The following is a 20,272-nucleotide window of genomic DNA, read 5'->3' on the forward strand; positions in this document are numbered from 1 at the left end:
CAATGCAGTATTAGTCTTGTATAGCTAATGAATGCATACGCTTCGAAATTGTAGCCTCCATCATTGTTCTCCTGTGAGATATGCACCCGCTCTCAGCTGGCCTCTCTCCTTAGCTCTTGTAGAGTCCCAGGAAAAGCTAGACGAGAAAAGCTTATTGGGCATTTTTTTGTGTTTCATATACTAATACAATATTCAGAGGGATGCAAGATTGCTCTTGTTTGCGAATTGAAATACATCAGCGGGGAGTTAGTTATTTATCTAGACCCATAAGCATTCAATCTTCGTGAAGAGAGAAGCGAAAGCCGTCTGCATCCTATCCTAGCCCTATATTATTCAAGCATGTCATTACAGTGATGAGGATAAGGACAACAAAAGCATTCAATTTAACTGTTGCGAGAGCAAGGAAGGAATGATGCAGAGAGAGAGCGAGAGAAAGTGAGAGCGAGAGACAGAGCGAGAGACAGAGCGAGAGAGCCCGAGCGCGAGAGAGCCCGAGCGCGAGAGAGAGCGAGCGCGAGAGAGAGCGAGCGCGAGAGAGAGCGAGCGCGAGAGAGAGCGAGCGCGAGAGAGAGCGAGCGCGAGAGAGAGCGAGCGCGAGAGAGAGCGAGAGAGAGAGAGCGAGCGAGAGAGAACGAGAGAGCGAGAGAGAGCGAGAGCGAGAGCGAGAGAGAGAGCGAGAGAGCGAGAGAGAGAGAGCGAGAGCGAAAGCGAGAGAGCGAGAGAGAGAGCGAGAGAGAACGAGAGAGCGAGAGAGCGAGAGCGAGAGAGAGAGCGAGAGCGAGAGAGCGAGCGCGAGAGCGAGCGCGAGAGAGCGAGAAAGAGCAAGAGAGCGCGAGAGAGAGCGAGAGAGAGAGAGCGAGCGAGAGAGAACGAGAGAGCGAGAGCGAGAGCGAGAGAGAGAGCGAGAGCGAGAGAGCGAGAGAGAGAGAGCGAGAGCGAGAGAGCGAGAGAGAGAGCGAGAGAGAACGAGAGAGAGAGAGAGCGAGAGCGAGAGAGAGAGCGAGAGCGAGAGCGAGAGAGCAAGCGCGAGAGAGCGAGAAAGAGCAAGAGAGCGCGAGAGAGAGCGAGAGAGAGAGAGCGAGCGAGAGAGAACGAGAGAGCGAGAGAGAGCGAGAGCGAGAGAGAGAGCGAGAGCGAGAGAGCGAGAGAGAGAGAGAGAGCGAGAGCGAGAGAGCGAGAGAGAGAGCGAGAGAGAACGAGAGAGCGAGAGAGAGAGAGAGCGAGAGCGAGAGCGAGAGAGAGAGCGAGAGCGAGAGAGCGAGCGCGAGAGAGCGAGAAAGAGCAAGAGAGCGCGAGAGAGAGCGAGAGAGAGAGAGAGAGCGAGAGAGCGAGAAAGAGCAAGAGAGCGCGAGAGAGAGCGAGAGAGAGAGAGAGAGCCCAGGAATGGAGACAGCCAGAGTTCTTCAGATAAAGGTCAGGGCAGTAATCACTCTGGCAGCAGCTCTCCCACCATTATCTCTTTCTTTGGTGTAAAATGATCTTAATCTGGCAGTTGTACGGTCACATCCCTCCTGATTAATATAATTGTATTCTACATGAGTCACATCAGCTGGTGTCACAGGCAAGGACAGAGACGGCAGGAAGCAAATAAGGCACTACGTGGGTGTGTGCGAGTGTGCTTGTTACACAGAAGACATCACAGAACGCAGTCTAAAGTGGACACGATGACCTCCTCATCAAAACAAAGACACCCCCATCTACACATGTTCCTATATAAACCAACATCTAAACATTAACATGTAAACATACTGAGAACCATATAAACACTAATTCACTCTCCCACACACTGGGACACGTACACCATATCACTGTGGTGCATAGACAATACAGGCGGAGAGTTGACAGGCTTCTATAGATAGATGTTAGAAGTGCACAGAGGAAAAGCAAGCTTCTGTAACTGATGCACACACACATTTAAAAACATTACCGTGTGTATGTAAATTGTGAAGTCTTTTGTCTGTAATGTCTTTTTCATCATGTGTCGGACCCCAGTAAGACTAGCTGACGCCAATGGGGATCCTAATAATAAATCAAATCAAGGCCAGACCAGGGCTGACAGATGAAGAGACGGATAGAGACAGACGTGGCATTGTGCTCCGGACACTAGATGGTGGAAGGAGAGATTAGCTGCTCTAGACCGTTTCAATAGGATTCGTTTGCCCAACACTAAGAGTGCACCGTATTCCTGAGAAATCACAGTACACTGTAAACAGCACCAAAAACATGAGGCATGTGGAAATTATAGTTATGCAAAAAGGGGTTTCATGTTGATATGTGCCACATTAAAGAAGAAAGCACGGTCCATGTTCCCGTTCTGTAATGTGTGTAAGATTACAGTGAAAAATAAACCATACATTTATTTTAACCTTTATTCAACTAGGCAAGTCAGTTAAGAACAAATTCTTATTTACAATGACGGCCTACCCCGGCCAAACCCGGACGATGCTGGGCCAATTGTGCGCCGCCCTATGGGACTCCCAATCACAGCCAGATGTGATACAGCCTGGATTCGAACCAGGGACTGTAGTGACGCCTCTTGTACTGAGATGCAGTGCCTTAGACCGCTGCACAACCTGTGGATATATTTCCATGGATTTATATATTCTAGGTTCTGAAATACTGAACACTGGCTATTGGCCCCAACGTTGAGTCAGTGTGGGAGATGAGAGGGGTAGTGGACAGAGGAAGCAGAGCGGTTAAGTAGGGTAGGGTGGGGGTGGTGTCTGGTATGAATGAATCTGGTACTCGTCTTTCTCAATGGCGACGGGGGCTAAGGTTATCAAACCGGTTAGGGGCACCACAAAGAAGTCAATTGTGATGGATCAAAGCTATACAGCGCTATTTAATAACACACACCCTTTCTGATCAAACAGTGCTTGGATCAAACAGAGTAGAGAAAGAGGGGCAGTGAAGGGTGGATGTCAGTTCAAATGTAATGTGTGTAACATTTCCTTCACTTGCATTGCTATAGTTATGAACAAAAGTGCAGTATAAATTCACTTCCACAAAAAATGACCAAAATGCGATTGCTCTCTGACAACACAATGTTTCAGTGCACTACCAGAGCTGTAAAAACTGCATGCGTGGCTGACACTGAAACATTGATGGTCTGTGGCCGTTTGTTGGGATGGGACTCTAGAGTAGATGAGAAGGAGCGCAGTAATGGCATTTAGGACCATAGCAATCCCACTGAGCCCACAGGGACAGATGATATACACTCAGATAAACACACACACACAAACATTAGCATAAACCCAGTGCCTTTACCCCAGAGGGCGGGCTAACTTACATTTTGATGTTGTCATGGTACTGCTTGGTGTCAGATGGCTGGTTGTACAGAGGCTGAGAGGGGAGGGAGCGAGAGAGAAAGAGAGAGAGAGAGATGAAAGTGTCAGTGATGCTGCCAGAGGTGGGAATTCAGTTTCACAGCAGCATGGAACATGAAGGCTAGGAGGTTTATACACACACATCTACAGCTTCTACACTCCCTTCTCTGCACCCTGTCTGGTGTCATTGCAAAGCTACTATGCCAGATGCAGTAACAACATTCAGCCCTTACATTCTACCAACAACATGTTGACTCTCTGAGATTGAAGTCTGACAGAGAAATGACGGTGTGATATCATAATGGTTTATACAAATATCAGAGAAACAGTTGGCTCAGATGTTGTACCATTACAAAATAACTCAACCAACTGAACCATCAAATTATATTTATTCATTCATTTAATCAATAACTCAACCAACTGAACCATCAAATTATATTTATTCATTCATTTAATCAATCGCACAAAATGCATCAATATATATGCGAGAGAGTGTGAAACAAAGGCTGTTGTGAGGCTCATTTGGGCATCGCCCTGAGTTCCATAGTACTATATAACTGCTACTGCTGTGCCAAGCTGACAAGTAGTAAGCAGAATGACGACATGACATCCTCATCCAGCCCTTCTCAAGACTGTTCTCAAGAGACTCATAAGTGGAAAAAGTCTTTGGGGAAAATGAGTTGGTTCCAAAACAAACAAAAACAGTTTTATTTCATGACACAAGTTAAAACATTGAGGAAAACAATGGATGACAAACAGCTTTCATGGGTCAAAGGAATCTGAAATGGTTTTTTCTGTGGTCCAGTTATTTTACCATCTCTCACTCTCATTCCCGAACAGAAAACTAAACCCACCATGCTCTCTGTCCAGGGCTTGCTACACATCTTTGAATTCAGACAAACTCCTCCTCATCCTCCTCCTCTGCAAAATGCTAAATGTTTTATTCGGGTGACCATTAAGAGGTGTGAAAAGAGCAGAGACTCACCAGTTCTACTCGGGGTCCCAGTCCTTCCAGAATCCTGTGCGCTTCCTCTGCCTTTTTCTGAGGAGACACAACACACACACAACACATTCAGCACATGTCAACAACAAAGCCCCAGTCTCCCATCACCAAGGCAACGCAGCAGCCTGCTCACTCAATCACTGACGTTTGGATGGGCACTCTGGATGCAGCAACTATTATTAGAGCTTTTAACACAAGGCAGGCAGAACCTCGCCTCAGCTCCCTCTCATTTCTCCTCTCCTGGATAAAAGATTACTCACCTCCCCGAGCACAGATTCCAGGAGAGAGAGAAGGGTAGAGCGAGAGCACGCAGAAGAGGGAGCGTGAGAAAGAGCAAGAGCGAGTGAGACTGTATGGCTGCAGTGCTTCTCCAATAAGGGACATCTGACAAAACAGAGAGAGAGATCTCACCTCCTAGTGTGCTTAGGTGGTGGTTTCAGACTGAGCGAGTGAGCAGGTAGCCTTGTGGTTAAGAGCATTGGGCAAGTAACCAAAAGTTTGCTTCTTCAAATCACAGAGCCGACTAGGTGAAACATCTGTCGCTGTGCCTAGATAAGTGTCTGCTAAATGACTAAAATGTCAAATGTAGAGTGAGAGGAGAGAGGGAAGCTCATTGTACTGATATAAATCTGCAAGACTAAGGACATATCAAAGACTACGATCAATGACATTGGCAACACAGAGAAGGGGATACATGTGTACGCTAAATTCAGACGGGGCAATGACAACCCTGTTGATCAACATGGAGCTTTGACACACTACGGTTCCTCCTCCAATCCATCTCAGCCAGTCACACCTGAGATTAAATTGGCAGCCAGTGATTGTGAGTGAGGCTGGACCAACTCAGATGCCCCCTAGTGCTTAGACAGGAGTACTGCAACTGGAGCAGAAAACTAACTGAGCTGCTCTTCACTCACAGAAGCATTTCCAGTCCATAGAAAAGGGAAATATGGGCTACATCATAAGAAATGCGTAATTAACATGAGAGGGTTTAATATTGGCACAAGTAAAGAGGGAAGGTGCAGTGACTTGAGAGATCTCTCTGTACATTGTGTGTGTGTTTAACAGTGGGACTGGGATAGTGCAATTCCAGTGAGTCACGGTTGTCTCTCTTGTATTTGTGTCCAAGGCAGCCATTTTCTAATATGAGATGGTGAAGTTGAGTGGTGTCGCCTATGGCGTTGACAAAGGCCTGTGGCTGTATCCCTCTCGCTGAGAGACGGTGACACTAAGCCCACAGAGACAGATGACACCAGGCCTGACTGAGAGGAACGCTTCTGCTGAGACTGGAGTCATTACAGCCAGGTGGTCAAACACACACACACACACACACACATATCCAAGACAAACACCAACACCCATGCCTTGCATTCTTCAGATATACCTACGGATCACACAGGTTGCACCGAATGTGGATCTCCCCGTTCGTCTACTGATCGTTCAGAGATCCTAAGTACTCTGGGCAGGCAAATGCTATTGGTGTGTCTGTCTGAGCCTTTATATGATATGCAAACAAACAAACAAACGAGGGACAGAGAGAGACCAGTGTGGTGGTGGTGCTCAGCAGCACTGTGTTAGTAGTGATGGGGGGACGCTACAGTACTATATTGGGACTATATTATAAATCGATACTTTGACTCCAAGTATCTATTTGTTTTGTTGGTAGGTAGCGTTAGCTAGCGCTAGCCTGCTGTGCATGCGTCAAAACTCTGGTATTTTTCATCCTATAGCTTGTTTTCCATCTTGTTTTTAAACAGCGAGTCAACATGATTTAAGCCCATTTATTTCCATGACTGATATAAAGTCATTTTCTCACACTCTCTCATGTCCTGGCAGCAGATGTTTGAAACATCAAATTGCAATAAAAAGTGCAGTGTAAAATCACAATACAATATGAGAATCGCAAGACACATTGTATCGACACCGAAGAATGGTGATAATATTGTATCGTGAGGTCCCTGGCAATTCCTAGTGTGGTGGCGGTGGGGCTCAGCAGCACTCAGTGGAGTGGAAAGTGTTCCAGAGTTCAGCGACATTGGATGAGTCCAGGCTTTGAGATAATCACTCCTTCTGCATGGATTCAGTGGTGCCATCATTGCTCAGCTCTGAGCTGGTAAGTGTATGGGGTGAAAGGTATACAGTACTATTGTCAGTTAACAGGTCTCTTTTAGACCATTCAATTGTTTCTATTATATTATAGAAGATTACTTTACTTCAAGAGTTGACTTTCCTTAAGATTCTGACCCGGCCCGGCAAGGAAATGTACAGAGGTCCTGCCCCTTACACATACAGGGGACCATCTGTGGTCGGCATAACGAGTGGGAAAACACTCCTTATTGCAATCTACACAAACATGTTTATACAGTTTTGTGTCTCCGTATGCAAGGAACAGTGCTTACCACTAGGTGGACTAAGAGTATTGGAAATGAATGCATTATTAACTACAACTAGATAATACCCTACTCAATCTGTTTTGATTGACCTAGATTTCTATGAAATCCTTGCATTCTAAAATTGGAAACGTAAAAATGTTGACCTAATTAAAAAAAAAATATATATATATATATATATATATATATATATATATATATATATATATATATATATATATATATATATATATATATATATATATATATATTCGGATTGCTGCCAGACGAATGTTACTGTAGTAGAGGAACATGAGTAAGGTGTGTGTGTCTGAGGGTGTGAGTGACCTGCTCACACTAAAGGGCAGCAATGCTGACCTTTAGCAGACTACACACTCGGACGGAAGGACTTTGTCTGGTCTTGCCATATTAAGAGTGGGAGGCTAATGGGTCAATACCTTTTCATACAGCCTTTCCCACTCTCTATTGACTCCCACTCTCTATTGACTCCCACTCTCTATTGACTCCCACTCTCTATTGACTCCCACTCTCTATTGACTCCCACTCTCTATTGGGCTGTTGAAGATGATAACAAGCCAAGTAACAGCAATGACAGAGCTCACACATTAATCTCTTCACAATCATTGTCACGGCAGAATGCGCCGAATACAAATTAACTTCCATTCAGCCCTCAATAGGGCCAATTAGCTAAATAAGATCTCAAACAGCATTAATCCAATGTCTGAGGGAAAGCAGAGAGACAGTCTACCATATTCGTTTTTCATCATCAAAGAGCTGTCAGACCGAAGTCCTCTGCACCTCATCCAGATGCTCCCAGTCTTCCTTCACAGCTTCAGTCTCATTCTCAACACTTACGATCAAGCAATTTCTGTGAACCCAATAACACTGTATGAAGTCCAAAAAAAGAACACTATTTCAGTCATATAGAAACATTCATCCAAAGGAAGTGTGTTTTTGGAATGGTTTTGCTCATTATCTTACATCACTACCACCCCAACAACTAGGATCATGATGAACCAGGGGGTATAGCTAGCTCACATAATGCAGTCAATACATGTATTCTAACTTTGACCAACCTGTGAGGTGATTTAGGAATGAACACTGACTTCAGCCATTACAGGCTCAGCACTGATTGAGACACACTCATATTTACACAGAGAGAGAGAGCAGTGTGTGAGTGTGTTAGGGCATTTGAAATTATTTCAGTATTCTAATAATGTCATTATATTTTTTAAGAAACTTAAATGGAGACTTGCTCGAGATAGAGACTGTGTGCTGCACTCTGCTCGTTTCAGAAGAACGGTGAGGGAGGGGCGTGACAGGGCCAGGGGCCAGTGTGTGTGACAGTCTATGTGTGGCACAGAGAGAGAAAAAAAGAGAGTGAGAAAGAGAAAGAGTATTTAGACAAACTTGTTGCTACCGTAGGTTATCTATCACACCACCTGATAGTGCTTGTCTTGACTGCATCAAATCATTGTAAAGTAGCTTGCTAGCTACAGTAGCCAGCTAAGTTAGCCAGCTAGCTAGCTACAGTAGATAGCTAAGTTAGCCAGCTAGCTAGCTACAGTAGAAAGGCTAATTGAGGCTTTTTTGCTCCGCTCCCCATCCAACGCCTACAACAACTCCATTCATATGAAACAACAGCCTACCTCTTGGTTGATTGTTTTAGTCTACTCCTTCTCATTCTCATTTAGCCAACTTAATTCTGTAATTGTAATTCCATTTTGTATTGATTAGATCTCCCTCTTCACTTGCTACACATGGAGCCTCTGATTGCAGCAGCGATTTGATTGACCGACAATAACAACAAGCTACACGTGTGAAACCAGTGTAGGCTGCTGGTGAATCCTTTTTATTGGGCGCACTCATACAAACTGTCATAAAACTATTGTTATATAAAAATGTTGAATGTAATGGTTTATCCTTGTAGGCTATGTAACAATGTCACATAGATAATTGTATTCCATTTGAGACTAAGACTGTATACTCTCCAAGTGATTGAATACTGGGCATCCATTCGGATATTCAAATATTTTAATAACCGTGCCCATCCCTAGCGTGTGTGTGATGGTACTGACCCTGTTCTCGTCATAGATGATCTGCACCAGGCTGCGGTGCTTGGCCTCACTGGGCGGGGGGGAGATCATAGACCGTTCCGGCTCCTGGGGCTTCGCTGCCTCCTCCTCCAGCTGTTGCTGCAGGTCACAAACGCAAATACGCAAACACTCAGGATTACTATTGAACACAGTGTGTAGACAAGATGTCCCTTTGACTCAGGTTGGGAGAGAAGAATATACAAGAGAAAGATGACAGATAAAGGTTATCACAAGCTGTGAACAAAGGAGAAATCCCTGATCCTGCAGCACCCTTGTGCTTCTCTGTTTCTGTGGAGACAGGTTACTAGGGAAGTGTGTGTGTGTGTGTGTGTGTGTGTGTGTGTGTAGCCCCCCCCCCCCCCCGCTACTCATCATCTCCAGCAGTGATGAACCTAACTGTCCTACTAGCTGTAATAGCTATTAAGTCCCATGGGTCCAGTTAACCAAAGGGTTACCACAACATGGTGTAACAAAGCCAGCCAGGGCTGGCCGCATGCCAGGGAGGAGAGAGAGTAGGACTGAGGAGACAAAGTATCTCTTAGGTCAAGAGGATATGCCATTTTCCCTTTGTCGGCCAACACAACACCCATCCTGTACTGGAAAGCCTTGCTTTTCCAACTCCCTGGGCAATATCTTGGTGGCTTTTTATGAGGGATAAAAACAGGAGAACAGGCCACTGGACAGAGCCTATAGCCAAAGCAATGGCACAGCAGCATCTACTGAACTGATCCATTACATCCATGACGTGTATTTAGTGGGGACATTATGGCCTCCTCACAGCACAACCAGAATCTTAGATCTGCAATAACTGACATAATCGGGGTTTATTACAACTTCAAGTGAAATATCAAAAGTGGTATGATCCAATAAACAGGATAGGTAAGTAGGAGTAATAAAAACAGCAGTATAAACAGACTAGGGGCAGTGCTGGTCGTCTGTGGCAGCAGGGCTGCAGATGTGAGTGGTACAGTCTGAGGTTTTAGTGAAGCTGCTTCTCTGGGGACTAGGGCTCCTTGTCAGTGTGCTGCTGCATGCTCTGCAGGGAGGTGATCTACAGTAGAGCCAGTCTCTCTCTCCCCCCCCAGAAAAAGGCCTGGGCCAGGGCCTCAGCAGGGGGAGAGAGAGAGCTGGCCCTGGGCCCTCAGGATCATCCTGGGCCCCAATCGAGATGGATAAGCAGCTGGGGAGGAAAACGCACACATTCCCAGAACCTCCCCCTTCCAAACCCACAGCAGAGTAAAATAAAATAAACCAACTGTCCTGAGCATGGCTGACAACACAGGCTGGCTGTAACCGGAGCCCCAGCCCCCACTCTCTGCCAGAACTCTTTAAATAAAGTTTTACCACACCACTTAATTGCTCCAGATGTTTTAATTCTTGGAGAGAGCTGAAGAGAGGAAAGCGTTATGGTGGGGGGAGGGGTGGTTCCGCTGTATAAAAAATAAAATTTAAAAATAATTTAAAAAGCATTCATAAAAAGCATAGTGTGTTGAGGGAAGGGCTAGGGAGGGGGGTTTGATTTATTTTTCTAGGTAGCAGAGCATACTCTTTCAAACATTCACTAGGCTTCATCACTAACCCCCTCCCCATCCCTCCTCTACCACACCCCCCAACACCTCCCACAGCGGACCGTGCCATGGGTTACAGGTGGTTTAGATTTACGAAGCAGCATTTTGAGTGCCAGCCAAAGGAGAGACTTGAGGGGGGAGAGTTGCACCATAGGGCTCTTCTATAAAACATGACGTGGCAGGAGGCCAAGAGGAAGGCCGCGAGGAAGAAATATGAGTGATTTAACAGTCACAAAACTTCCAACATAATCCTCCTTTCCCCCGGGGGAAGCTGTTATTTATGGCTTTATATATTTTTAACCTACTTTTCTCCTAAAATAAGAAGAGAGGAAGGAAAAGCAGAAGAGAATGCAGCTGCCTAGAAGCAGAGCACTGTGGCAGGCTGTGTGAGCCCTAACTACAGTAACTCAATACAATAATTACAGCAATACAGCCTGGTATGTCTGGTCTAAAGGCTCTACTGTGTGAAGATCCACTGAAGACAGGCAAAGAGAGGGATACTAGATTTAAATACAGATGGAAACATTTTCAGGAAGACTGCTGGAACTGCCAGAGAACAAGCTGACGGTAAAAAGAGTGCAGGCCACGCACTTTCACAGAAACATTCAGGCTCAATGAGAAGTAATGACACAGATAGACACATTTGGGTCATCCTTAGAAGATAAAGCATATAGATTGCATCAAGTTGAAAAACAGTCAACTAAGCACACAGTCTCGTAATGACAAACAGCGACAAGCACCAAACAAACCGTAGAGAACAGGACCTACAGTATAGCCCATGGTTGTACGGTACCTGTACCTGTTTCTTGCGTAGCTTGCATATCTGCTGCTCCACCATGGTGATCTCCCGGTCAACACGGTCCATGTTCTGGATGAGCTCCTCCTTGGAGAAGCGGGCTGGCACCAGGTCCAGATCTGGGTCCATCTGGGCCGGGCTGACGGGGGAGATGGGCTCCAGCTTCCCCATGGAGCTGCCCCGGTCCTGGAGGGAGATAGAGGTGACAGAGGATCTTAACTCAAAACTTTATTGGTGTTTCACAATACCAACACTGTTTACATAGTACATTCTGCATATTGTCATGTTGCTCGGCAAACAGAAGACAGAGTAGGGCAGTTAAACCTGGGACCTCTAGAAAGGACACAGAGATGGCAGCAAAGAGATAAATCTGCTTGTATGTTTAGACTGCAGCCATCGATTAGAATGCAACTCTTAACTGTCCCAGCCTAATTCAGTTAGCGGTTTAGAGGCAACATTGACATGCTGCATCTCGGTCTCTCTCTCTCCTTTTGTGTGTGTCTGTATCTGTGTGCGGTCTGTGATATGGGTGGCTCTGAGCAACAAGTGATCTTAACACCCTGCCCGTGTCTCCTTTGGGAAGGCAGCAGCACACTACGGTAATGAAGTCCTCTGGGTAATGAAAGCCTGTGTCAGTGTCTCACAGTCACTCGACCACACTAATGAATATACAATCAGACTTCATAGAACAGACCAGGCTCTGTTTGAGTATTGTTTGTTTAATTTGAAGGATGAAACACAGTTAGAAGGACAATACAGGGTGGGGGTGGGGGTTATTAAGACATTCTACAACTGCATCATCTATGAAACTCCCTGGGCGATATGGACCAAATATCATACCACAATATGTTTCACATTTTTGACAGTATGGTGGTATTTTATAGTATTTTAAGTTTCTGAATATTAAGTTAATGTTTTATGAGTAGTGAATGACCCTAGAATGGCAACAAATTAATTCTAAGTGATTATATTTGGCCTTCTTCGTTCTGATGGTTTTATACTCACCCAAACTAGGACAAAAAACATTTATTTAGCACTGTATCGAAATACCTTCATAGAAGTATTGTAAAAATCTATACTGGAATGTGGATCCATACCGGTATACACGATATATCGCCTAGCCCTACTCTGGATAGCTTAATTTGCAATGCCTTCTTTACATAGAAGTGAAAGGATGGGCTATGTTGTGCCTTGGAACCAGAGAGCCCCACTCAGCAGTCTAGTGGTCTCAGTGGTATTGCTGACTATAGGAGGTCTTTGTGCCGGGTCAGTTTACAGGCTTTACTTCTCTGAGGAATAACAATGTCAGCAGGCGAAGTGCACCCTCTCCATTTTAACTACCTTTAGCATATTGTACTCAATGTATTCTGTATACAGTCGGGACAGTCAAAGAGGACTATAGTCCATAATTGTTCCGTGTAGCTTAGCATTTTACAAGCATTGACTAGGTATTTGAATAGACGGTTAAAATACTGTATATCCTAAACTTAGCCCAGGATGACAGAAGCAACCAGCATGGGAAGTGTGTAAGGGTGTACCAATGAATTTGCTGAAAATAACTACATCTTTTTCCAACACAACTCCTAAAAAACCACTAATCCCTCCTAGTAAACCCACTGTGCGTGTGTGTGTCTGTGTGTGTGTGAGCGAGACAGGGAAAGGAAATAGAAGTGTCTGTGTATGAGTGTATGGTTCATCATGTGTATGGTATGGCTGTGACGATACCAGTATTGTGATATTTATTCCACGGCAAAAATGAAAACACGAAACAGACTAATTTTGGTATATTAAAAACCGTCTATGTAAAATATTATGTGCTATTGCTTGGAAAATCAATGTGTGACTGGATGACAACATAATGTTTGTTTCCAACATTAAGGCTGTTTTCCTAAATTAAATCTGCTTTGTGTTTTATTTCCTTGCCACGGTACTAACGAGTATTGGTACTGGTATCGTCCCGGCCCTAGTGCATGGTATGTGTGTGTAGAGACACACAGACAGTAAATGAGAGTGTGTGATTCAGCTTGGGTTTTGTTCTGTGTTATTTTTAAACTGCTGTAATGAGTGTTATATAACTGGCCTAATCTAGGGGAGGCAGGCAGGCAGGATGAGGCTGGGTCTTGCTGCTCTCTGACCTGCTGCAGCTGAAATGTCAGGAGGAGGGGGATGGAATGGACTGGCTGGGATGAGATGACGAGCACCCAGACTGCTAGTCATACACGTCCATCACATCATAGACACACACACAAGCCTACCAGTGCTTTGTCTGCTAAACATCTCCATTTCTAATCATATACTTGGAATGCTGCAACAACCCCTTGTTATAGGATATATCTTAAAGGGGATATATCTCTCTGAGAAATTATGATGTAAAAGCAGAGACTGGCCAAGATGAAAGAAGAGTCTGCGTGAGTTAGGAAAAGATTGTGTGATTTTGGAAGGAAAATCATTGATATAATGTCTAGAAAGGATAGGTAGGTAGAGATTAGATTATATGGCCCTCAGTATAAAGACCTTAAATACAATTGCCTGGTAGGCAACCACTTAAGCTCTGAAACCTCTTATACCAGAGTTAAGTCAATGACTTCTGAGTTTGTGTAAAACACTGAGGTGTTTGGTCGGGGGGGGGTTCATCTGGTGAGAGGGCCATCTATCAAAAAGAGGATTAGTTCTCCTAGGCTTTCAAGTAGTTCTCTAGGACCTACATCCTGACTGTCTTCTGTACTTGTGAAGAGCAACACATTTCCACACACTGCTAGCAAATGGAGTGTGAAAATATACCGGTAAAAAAATAAAACGCAACATGTGAAGTGTTGGTCCAATGTTTTATAAGCCGAAATAAAAGATTGCAGAAATGTTCCATACGCACAAAAGTGTATTTCTCTCAAATGTGCATACATTTGTTTACATCCCTGTTAGTGACCATTTCTCCTTTGCCAAGATAATCCAGCCACCTGACATGTGTGGCATATCAAGAAGCTGATAAAAACAGCATGATCATTACACAGGTGCACCTTGTGCTGGGGACAATAAAAGGCCACGATGAAATGTGCCGTTTTGTCACACAACGCCACAGATGTCTCAAGTTTTGAGGGAGTGTGCAATTGGCATGCTGACTGCAGGAATGTCCACCAGAGCTGTTGCCAGATAATGTAATGTTCATTTCTCTGCCATAAGCCACATCCAACATTGTTTTAGAGAATTTAGCAGTACGTCCAAACGTCCTTAAAACCGCAGACCACGTGTAACCACACCAGCCCAGGACCTCCACATCCGGCTGCTTTACCTGCGGGATTGTTTGAGACCGGGAAATCAATAGATTAGAGCCTAAATGAATTCATTTCAATTGACTGATTTCCTTACAAGAACTCAGTAAAATTGTTGAAATTGTTGTGTGTTGCGCTTATATTTTGTTCAGTATAGGAGATCCCCATGTTAAAGCCTGTCCCCACTGCAGATCATATACCCAGTCTAATACCACACATGAAAAATCCCAATCATTAAACCAACTTTAGGCTAACTTTGGACTGTCTGTGATTGTGTGTATGTGTACACAAACATATGTAATGCATGCTGAGTGAGCACAAGCTTTGGATAGAGCGTGCATGTTGTACAGTATGTGCAGCATGTGTCAGTGAACATACACTATACCAGTCAAATGTTTGGAAACACCTACTCATTCAAGGGTATTTCATTATTTTTACTATTTTCTACATCGTAGAATAATAGTGAAGACATCAAAACTAGGAAATAACACATGGAATCATGTAGTAACCAAAAAAGTGTTAAACAAATTAAAATATAATTTATATTTTATATTCTTCAAAGTAGCCACCCTTTGCACACTCTTGGCATTCTGTCGACCAGCTTCGCCTGGAATGCTTTTCCAACAGTCTTGAAGAAGTTCCCACATAAGCTGAGCACTTGTTGGCTGCTTTTCACTCTGCGGTCCAACTCATCCCAAACCATCTCAATTGGGTTGAGGTCGGGTGATTGTAAAGGCCAGGTCATCTGATGCAGCACTCCATCACTCTCCTTCTTGGTCAAATAGCCCTTACACAGCCTGGAGGTGTGTTGGGTCATTGTCCTGTTGAAAAACAAATGATAGTCCCACTAAGTGCAAACAAGACGGGATGGCGTATCGCTACAGAATGCTGTGGTAGCCATAATGGTTAAGTCTGCCTTCAATTCTAAATAAATCAGTGTCACCAGCAAAGCACCCCCACACTATCACACCTCCTCCTCCATGCTTCGCGATGGGAAACACACGCGGAGATCATCCGTTCATCTACTCTGCGTCTCACAAAGACACGGCGGTTGGAACCAAAAATCAGACCAAAGGACAGATTTCCACCGGTTTAATGTCCATTGCACGTGTTTCTTGGCCCAAGTTAGTCTCTTCTTATTGGTGTGCTTTAGTAGTGGTTTCTTTGCAGCAATTAGACCATGAAGGCCTGATTCACACAGTCTCCTCTGAACAGTTGATGTTGAGATGTGTCTGTTACTTTTGAAGCATTTATTTGGGCTGCAATTTCTGAGGCTGGTAACTCTAATAAACTTATCCTCTGATGAACTTATAACTCTAATGACCTTCATGTCTTAAAGTAATGATGGACTGTCAATTTCTCTTTGCCTATTTTAACTGTTCTTGCCATAATATGAACTTGGTCTTTTACCAAATAGGGCTATATTCTGTATACCACCCCTACCTTGTCACAACACAACTGATTGGCTCAAACGCATTAAGAAGAAATTCTACAAATTAACTTTTAACAAGGCACACCTGTTAATTGAAATGCATTCCAGGTGACTACCTCTTGATCTGGTTGAGAGAATGCCAAAAGTGTACAACATTGTCATCAAGGCAAAGGGTGGCTACTTTGAAGAATCTCAAATATAACATATTTTGATTTGTTTAACACTTTTTCGGTTACTACTTGATTCCATATGTGTGATTTAATAGTTTTGATGTCTTCACTATTATTCTACAATGTAGAAAATAGTAAAAAAATAAAGAAAAACCCTGGAATTAATAGGTGTCCAAAGTTTGACTGGTACTGCATGTGCGCTCCATAAGATAATTGAAAGGAGCAGGGATAAACATCCTGTTGGTTTCATGTTAGCAGGTGTTCTTGATATCACATGATTCAGTCAATTCACTCACACAGACACACGGAGAGATCAAGAACAGAACACTACAGCAGGTGCACAACTAATCTTAGCCTAGGTGACATTTTAAAGTTAGATATTTGTTTGTGTCAACGGTAATGTTGAACCCAAAGAAACAAGCACCCTGACTATCTCTGACCATGAAAACAGCCTGTTCCAAAAGATAATCAGTATAGATAGAGAGCTGCCAGTATCATAACTGACAATACAGAACAATCCACCTAATGACAGTCCAGCAGACAGGAGAATGTGGGGGAAAATAAATGAAGGGGGCCGCGCACACACACTCACTCACTCACTCAAACAAACAAACAAGTATGTCATCCAAGCAGTCTGGCATGTACTTGTTCACTTCCAGATCACCTCAGTCTTCCAGGAAAGGTATTTGAGTTTCCACTAGGGCTGTGGTGGTCATGAACATTTTGTCAGCCGGTTATTGTCATGCCAATGACTGTACGAGCAACACTCACTACCGAGTTCCAAACAGTCTCTGGAAGCAACGTCAGCACAATAACTGTTCATCGGGAGCTTTATGAAATCGGTTTCCATGGCCGAGCATCCGCACACAAGCCTAAGACCACCATGCCAAGCGTCAGTTGGAGTGGTGTAACACGCTTCACCATCTGGAAGTCTGACGGATGAATCTTGGTTTGGCGGATGCCAGGAGAACGCTACCTGACCGAATGCATAGTGCCAACTGTAAAATTTGGTGGAGGAGGAATAATGGTCTGGGGCTGTTTTTCACAGTTCGGGCTAGGACCCTTAGTTCTAGTGAAGGGACATTTTAATCCTACAGCATACAATGACATTCTAGACTATTCTGTGATTCCAACTTTCTGGCAACAGTTTGGGGAAGCCTCCTGTTCCACTATGACAATGCACCTGTGAACAAAGCAAGGTCCAAACAGAAATGGTTTGTTGAGATTGGTGTGGAAGAACTTGACTTGCCTGCGCAGAGTCCTGACCTCAACCCCATCGAACACCTTCGGGATGAATTGGAACGCTGACTGCGAGCCAGTGCTAATCGCCCAACATCAATGCCCGACCTCACTAATGCTCTTGTGGTGAATGGAAGCAAGTCCCCGCAGCAATGTTACAACATCTAGTGGAAAACCTTCCCAGAAGAGTGGAGGCTGTTATAGCAGTAAAAGGGGAACCAACTCCATACTAATGCCCATGATTTTGGAATGAGATGGTCGACGAGCAGGTGTCCACATATTATGCATTCGCCTACCAGGCGAATGCATAAGCTCATATGCTTATGGGTGTTTTGAATGAATCACCTTCGAAAGTGTTGACCATTTCGTTTGGCTTTGAAACAACATCCACAATGATCATATTTTCGACCCAGTTTCAACCTGTTGTTGAACATCTTTATTCAAATTGATCAATCACAGTGAGGTGAGTTTTAAAAGCACCGTACTGTTTTGCATTTGTTGTGATTTTGGATTTAATTTGCATGCAGAATGGTTAGAGAGACAATAGAGCCCTGAGTGCCAGGTCATTAGCAACCAGACAGTAGTTAGGGATTGGGTACTGAACACATGTCCAGGGTGCATAAGAGGAGATTACGTCACTCAATGGTCAAGTGGAATTTGACTGCGGTCATGACTCATGACTGCCAGTGTGGTGGTATTACAATCACCCCAACAGCCCTAGTTTCCACAACAGCATAAATATCACTGTCAGACTGACAAGTCAGGCCACATGTTAGAGCAGTGTTGGCAGTGTGTGCCACGCATGGACATTTGGTTAAGTCATATCTCAAGAGATGTGAAGAATGACCTTCCAGACCTCAGTAGCCTCCCCCTCCCTCTCCAAACTCCAAACGCACACACACCTCATTCCTATTCTGTCCTCCCAGGGCCGATCAATAAGCAGAGGCTTAGACAGAAGATGGCCTTCACTCCATATCTCACTGAGGAGAGAAAACCAGGCTGTCATTGTGTTTGGTGGAGGTCTGTCATGCTGCCGTGGAACTAAGCCTGTGGATCAGCCTCTAGTCTACTCCATTACATATCAACACACAGCAGAGGGTATCTATGGTTGAGCACTGCTTACTATACAAAGTGTTGAGCAAGTCTTTGATACCACAGTAGCAAGATAAGTGCACACTGAGTGTACAAAACATTGTCTCTTTTCATGAAAAAGTGACGAGGTGAATCCAGGCGAAAGCTACGATCCCTTATTGAAGTCATTCGTTAAATCCACTTCAGTCAGTGCAGATGAAGGGGGGAGACAGGTTAAGGACGGATTTTTAAGCTTTGAGACATTATGTATGTGTGCCATTCAGAAGGTGAATGGGCAAGACAAAATATTTAAGTGCCTTTGAACGTGGTATGGTAGTAGGTGCCAGGCGCACCGGTTTGAGTGTCAAGAACGACAACGCTGCTGAGGTTTTTTTACTCACAACATTTTCCTGTGTGTATCAAGAATGATCCACCACCCAAAGGACATCCAGCCAACCTGACAACTGTGGGAAGCAAGGGAGTGGGCCAGCATCCCTGTGGAACGTTTCCGACACCTTGTACTGTAGAGTCCATGCGCAGACGAATTGAGGCTGTTCCCGAGGGCAAAGTGGGGTGCAACTCAATATTAGGAAGGTGTTCCTAAAGTTTTGTATACTCAGTGTATGTACAGGACTCCAAACTGGAATGTTAAAGTCACAAATCTTATTTTCTGGTGCTCCAACATTTTGTAGTGCTTTTATCATGTTTAAGATGGAAGCACCAGTGCTACCAATGAAACATTTTAATTTAGAGCACGAGTGTATGTAAGAACTAGTTTCAGTACAATACAGTATAGTATAGAGCAGTTTTACAGTTTTTACATTTCTACTACAGTGAGAAAAGTGATGGTACTATACATTTGCTGAATGTATAACTGGCCTGAGGCGATACAGGTACTTGTATCACTTTGTCCTTGTTCAATCAAAACTAATTTCACAGGCAAATTAATTCACTGAGATTACTACCTTTTACACATTCCTGATACTGATGTTGAGCGTGTTATTGTAAAGCTAGACGGTGTTAGTGTTCAGAGTGCTTTAGAAGGGCCTAGTGGCTGAGTATGCAGTACATTGGTCCTCGTGAGATAACGTTACACAACGACAGGCCTATTCAGAGGTAGTTATTTCCCTGCTAGACAGGCTGCTTGTATTATATAGTCTAGTCTGTCTCTTCCTCCTTCACTTCCCTTTCTCTGTGCTGCTCTCTGTATTTGCCATTTTCCTATTTTCATTCCCCATTCCTCTTCTATGTCTCTCCTGTTTAACTAATTCTTTCCATACAGTGATTGCATTTGACAGAACTTACAGTCAGGTCCAGAATTATTGGCACCCTTGATAAAAATGCACAAAAAAGATTGGATAAAATAAATGCAAATACTGAGCTATATGGTCGGTGAAAAAATTGCTCAGATAATGTATTTTGTTTAACAAGTAATATAAGAGTATATATAAAAAGAAGGGGTCAAAATTATTGGCGGCCCTGTTTTCAATACCTTTTCAAATCCAATCTTATTAGTCAAACACACATTTATCAGATGTTATTTCAGGTGTAGCTAAATGCTTGTGTTCCTAGCTCAAACAGAGCAGTAGTAGCTAACATATCACAAATCTAAAGTAAAAGAATGGAATAAAAAAATACAAATATCAGGACGAGCAATGTCGGAGTGACATTGATTAAAATACAGTAGAATAGAATATAGTATAAACATATGAAATGAGTAAAGCAGTACAGTATGTACACATTAATAAAGTGACCAGTGATTCCATGTCTATGTATACAGGGCAGCAGCCTCTAAGGTGCAGGGTTGAGTAACCTGGAGGTAGCCGGCTAGTGATGGTTATTTAACAGTCTGATGGCCTTGAGATAGAAGCCATTTTCAGTATCGCTGTCCCAACTTTGATGCACCTGTACTGAC

The 20,272-nt window shown here is 43.9% G+C and overlaps 1 protein-coding gene across 10 annotated transcripts in view; it reads right to left on the bottom strand.

The window, feature by feature from the left end:
* Positions 1-20,272, bottom strand: part of LOC139410851 (nuclear receptor corepressor 2-like) — a 184,285-nt gene that overhangs the window by 75,431 nt on the left and 88,582 nt on the right. For 7 of the 10 annotated variants that reach the window (XM_071156431.1, XM_071156437.1, XM_071156434.1 and 4 more), the window contains exons 5-8: positions 11,177-11,365; positions 8,798-8,914; positions 4,312-4,368; positions 3,290-3,342 (exon numbers count right to left, since the gene is read on the bottom strand). In XM_071156431.1, coding sequence (XP_071012532.1) covers positions 3,290-3,342; positions 4,312-4,368; positions 8,798-8,914; positions 11,177-11,365 — 416 coding nt within the window. The remainder of the gene's footprint in view (positions 1-3,289; positions 3,343-4,311; positions 4,369-8,797; positions 8,915-11,176; positions 11,366-20,272) is intronic. The other 3 variants (XM_071156439.1, XM_071156430.1, XM_071156429.1) reach the window with 1 other exon arrangement.

This window comes from Oncorhynchus clarkii, chromosome 6 (genome assembly GCF_045791955.1).
Source record: "Oncorhynchus clarkii lewisi isolate Uvic-CL-2024 chromosome 6, UVic_Ocla_1.0, whole genome shotgun sequence".
NCBI classification, from domain to species: domain Eukaryota; kingdom Metazoa; phylum Chordata; class Actinopteri; order Salmoniformes; family Salmonidae; genus Oncorhynchus; species Oncorhynchus clarkii.